Source organism: Entelurus aequoreus, linkage group LG08 (genome assembly GCF_033978785.1).
Source record: "Entelurus aequoreus isolate RoL-2023_Sb linkage group LG08, RoL_Eaeq_v1.1, whole genome shotgun sequence".
In the NCBI taxonomy this organism is placed as follows: Eukaryota; Metazoa; Chordata; class Actinopteri; order Syngnathiformes; family Syngnathidae; genus Entelurus; species Entelurus aequoreus.
The window spans coordinates 80,951,547-80,956,540 of NC_084738.1; the positions used below are offsets into that span (position 1 = coordinate 80,951,547).

A 4,994-nucleotide genomic window follows, 5' to 3' on the forward strand; every position below is an offset into this window, starting at 1 on the left:
ACGACCCGAGGGACGGGTTGAGCGAATGTGGTCCAGATCCAAAAGGGCCTCCAAAGGAAGACTGTCTTCTGTCGGACCATCCAGAGACAAAGATGTTTCCAGAAGAAAAGGCCCAGCAGATATCAGAGTACTGCACGGCGACAGTCCAAGACGGTGTTCCCGAATCAACGCCAGAACCCTCAATGGGAGTTTTGTTGAAGTGCGAACCTCAGCCTGTGGAGGACCTGAAGGATCACGATCCTCCAGTCGCCAAGAACGTTCTCGGTCCCAAACCCTCACCGCAAGAACCGACCCCCGCCTCTCGAGCTACTCTCGACTCTAAGCCGAGCGACGCCACGTTGCCCTCGGGGAGCGGTCTCCGGGAAAAACTTGTGTCGGCTCCTCCTCCTAGCCCCAGGCAACCAGAACCCAAATCCTCAGTAGCAGCCTGCACCCTTGTGTTCAAGGAGAGCACAGAATCCAAGTCCAAACATCGGGCGGTGGTGCCTCACAAACTGGTCGGGGCACCGCCCAAACATAAAGACCCCTCCCCCAAGAAACAACCCCCGCTCGTTAAGGAACATCACGACCCGAAAACAAAGCGCACAACGTCGCCGCACAACCAGTCCGGACCCGAGACCGGCCTCTCGGAGACCACGGATGCGTCCGCTAGGGGTCCGCCCCCCGACAAGGTGGCTAAGCAGGTGGAGAAGAAGAAACAAGAGGGCGCGTCCGCACTCAAGAGCGCCAAACGGGACACGTCCAAAGACTCCGGCAAAGGGAAGACCGGGCGCGGGACTTCCGGTCCCAAAAAGTAAACCTTTAAAGGAGCCTTCTTGTTTTAATCCAGGACCGGACAAGCTGTTACGCGTGCTGGCGTTTGCTCCCGTGGTTCCCGGACGTGGGCGGGCGTTGCCCGAAAGGTGCCATAAAACGCTTTTTTTCACTTGCACTCGTTTTAATGCAGTAGAGCCGCCATGTTGCGTACGTAGCCATGTTTTTAAACGCCACTTCCTGTGACATCATCGCGGCTTAGACGACGACTCCTCATGCTTGACCACATTCCTTTGTCGGGATTCATCGTCGTAGGCCGTTTGATGTTTGTGTTGCCGCGGCAACACGTCACGCTCATGGAATATGTAGCATTTCACTCGAGAACTGTGAGGCCGACAAACGTCGGAAATAACGTTGATTTCGCAAAGGTTTTTCGTGAACGACGGGAGGGCCCCGATTGGTTCAAAACCTCGTACTGCGAGGCTCTAAAAACCACTTGAAGTACGAAGGAGTACAAGCGACACGAGAGTAACGTCGTAGAGTTACGAAAATAACGTTTTAAAGTTACGTCTTTAGGAAAAAAGTTGTAACGACGGACAACTTCTCGTAAAACTCCGACTATTCTCGGAAGATTGCGATTTTCTTTGTTCTCCGTTTTCCACGAGTCGTACTTGTTTCGTAAAACTAAGATTTTGTTCTTGAAAAACGTACGCGTAACGTTAATAAAAATTTGCCAAAATTCTGATTTTTTCCGCAAAACTACGATTTATTCTTGTGGGATCACGACTTATTTTGTTTGGAGAAAGAAAACCAAAATGTTTTTCCTCAAATTATTACAATTTAAGATTGACTTTACGATGTAATTCTCAAACAAATTATGAAGATTAAAACTTTTATCTCGTAAAAATTCTACTTGATTCTCGTACCATAAAACATAAAGTGAGGTTAATTTTGTCGGATTATGATTTTTTTTTGTCTGAAGAAAGAAAACCAAAACCTTTTTCCTCATAGGATTACAACTTTAGATTGACTTTACGACGTAATTCTCAAACAAATTATGAAGATTAAAACTTTTTTCTCGTAAAACTTCTACTTGATTCTCGTAGCGTGGATGTAGTTTTTCTCCATAAAACATAAATTGAGGTTTATTTTGTAGGATTACGACTTTTCTTTTCTCATTTCTCAACTCTTTTGCTCTAAAAAATGTCATAACTTCTTTGTTTCGTGAACCCAAACTTTAATTTTTCTTTCTCAATAAAACAACTTTTTTTCCGAAGATTTTGACGTTTTTTCCATAAAGCTATTTTTGTCATATTTAGACCAAAATTTTGGTCAAACTTTCTTTTTTATTTAAAAAAAACAACCAAAAAACCTTTCATTGTAAGATTACATGTTTCTTCATTAAAAGAAAACGGAAATTGATTGTGATTTTTTTTTTATGAAACCATTTTTGTCGGATTTTTCATAAAATTTGTGTTTTTTTCGTAAAAAAACAACAACCAAAAAACAATTTTTTTCCTCATAAAATTGTCCTATTTTCCCCAAAATTATTTTTGTAATATCATGACTTTTTCCCCGTAAAACTACAATTCATTTTGTGGGATTACGTTTTTTAAAATCTTTTTCATAAAATTACACATTTTTGTCGTAAAAGCTACAATTTTACATTAGCAGGATTACGACTTTATTCTCAAAGAAATCATTAAAAGATTAAAATGAGCGTCTCATAAAACTTCTACTTGATTCTTGTATCATGGATTTAGTTTTTCCTCCATAAAACATAAAGGGAGATTTTTAACTCCTTTACAGAACTTTATTTTGTAGGATTATGACTTTTCATTTCTCTTTTCTCAACTTTTTTTCTTTAAAAAATAGACACCTCATAAAAAATAAGTCTTTAAACCGTAAATTATATTTTTTTATCCTCAATAAAACAACTCTTTTTTTTTTTTTTTTTCCAAAATGTTGAAATTTTTTATCATAAACTTTTTTTTTTGTGGATTACACCTCATTCTCGAAAACTACTTACTATTAAAAAAAACTTCTAAGATTAATATTTTTTGGTTAAAAAAAAAAACGCAACTTGATTGTGTTGGATTTTTCTAAAGTTACGACTCAATTTTGGAAAAAATTTTCATAACATATTTTTTCGTCAAAAACAACTCAAGATTTGTCTTTTTTTTTTTTTCTGTGTTTCTCACAAAATTTTATTATTTTCCGAAAAATTATTTTTGTAGGATTACGACTTTAATCTCAAAGAAATAATTAAAAGATTAAAATGAGTGTCTCATAAAACTTCTACTTGATTCTTGTATCATGGATTTAGTTTGTCCTCCATAAAACATAAAGGGAGGTTTTTAACTCCTTTACAGAACTTTATTTTGTAGGATTACGACTTTTCATTTCTCAACATCTCATAAAAAATGGTTTTCCTTAAACCATAAATTGTATTTAATTTTTTTTCAATAAAACTACTTTTTTACCATAAACTTTAATTTTTTTTGTTACACCTCATTCTCGAAAACTAACTTCTAAGATTACTTTTTTTTTTGGTAAAAAACGTGACTTGATTGTGTCGGATTTTTCCAAAAATTTCGACTCAACTACGAAAAAAAAAAAAAAAAATCGTAAAAAACAACTCAAGATTTGTCTTTTTTTTCCCGTCTGTTTCTCACAAAATTGTATTATTTTCCGAAAAATAATTTTGTAGGATTACGACTTTATTCTCAAAGAAATAATTAAAATGAGTGTCTCATAAAACTTCTACTTGATTCTCGTATCATGGATTTAGCTTTTCCTCCAAAGGGAGGTTTTTAACTCCTTTACAGAACTTTATTTTGTAGGATTACGACTTTTCAACGTTTTTTTTCCTCAAAAAATAGACACCTCATGAAAAATGGTTTTCCTTAAACCATAAGTTTTATTTTTTTTTCTCTATAAAACTACTTTTTTATCAGAAACTTTTTTTTTTTGTTACACCTCATTCATGAAAACTAACTTCTTTTTTTGGGGGGTAAAAAACGCGACTTGATTATGTCGGATTTTTTCTAAAATAACGACTCAATTACGAATTAAAAAAAAAAAATCGTAATTGAGTTTAATTAACAACTCAAGATTTGTCTTTTTTTGTTCCCTGTGTTTCACACAAAATTGTCGGAAAAATTATTTTTGGAGGATTACGACTTTCTCTCGGAAAAGAAAATAATAATCTTGTAATATTTCAATTTTTTTTTGTAAAAAACGACATGTTTCTGTAAAACTTTTTTTGGTGGTGGGAATAAAAACCTGACTTTTTTCGACTAAAATAATTTCCCCCGCGTAACATTACGACTTTTCCTCGTTACGAGTACTCCTTCGTACTCTCCAGTCAAGACTGCGTTATCTCAAAAATCTCTTTTCACTTTTTCGCGTTTCGATTTTCGAGGCCTTTTTTTACGAAAAAAAATTGGAAACGCCAACCAGGAAGTAGCTTTGGTAAGCGCGCCAGGACTTCCTCGTCGATTTCACAGTTATTGGCGAAAAAGGGGCGGGGCTAAAGCACCTTATCCGCGGGGGGGGAAAGCGAGTGTTATCTGGAAAGGTATAAAATAGTGGGAAAGCACATTTGTTGTGGGTTTACCAGGCTTGTACATTTTGTATAGCGGACATTTTGCCAAATCTGTGTTGTGTGTCGCTGATGTTTGTCGTGGTGCGAGCGGACTTTTCCCAAAAAAGTTATTCTGGTCTTGTGCTGTTCTTTCCAGCGTGTTAGACATTTTCCCCCTTCTGTCTTTTTAGAAAAATGTGCAATAAAAATGTGTTTGTTTTTTGAGTTGTGTATTTTGCTCATAGATGTTGTATATTTCACAAAAGAAACAGATATTTATATACTTCTAATGTTGCGTCACACTGAGAATAAAAAAGGAAACCATGATGTCATTTTCTTTGGCTTTGTTTTGGAGATGCGCTTGCTGACTCCGACCACCAGGGGGCAGTGTCGCTCCTCCAGGACCTTAAATGACAGCCAGCAGACTTTTTAATGTGAAAATTCATTCATTTTAGGGCCTTTTGGCTCTAGAGCGAGGGTCCCCACCTGAATGTGGTCCTTCAATGCTCCGCCAGTGGCAAAAAAAAAAAGCTCAATTTAACCCAAATTGTTCATTAAAATGTGAGTTGGTGGAAAAAAGTTTCTTCTAAGATTAAAAAAAAAAATTATACACAAAAGTAGGACTTTTATTGACATATTTTGTCTAATTTCTTCC

At 36.7% G+C, this 4,994-nt stretch overlaps 1 protein-coding gene across 1 annotated transcript in view; it reads left to right on the plus strand.

The window, feature by feature from the left end:
- Positions 1 to 4,671, plus strand: part of mast4 (microtubule associated serine/threonine kinase family member 4) — a 55,791-nt gene extending 51,120 nt beyond the window's left edge. The window contains exon 25 of the mRNA XM_062057389.1: positions 1 to 4,671. This exon is cut by the window's left edge and continues 1,701 nt beyond it. Coding sequence (XP_061913373.1) covers positions 1 to 797 — 797 coding nt within the window. The 3' untranslated portion in view covers positions 798 to 4,671.
- Positions 4,672 to 4,994: the final 323 nt, after the last annotated feature.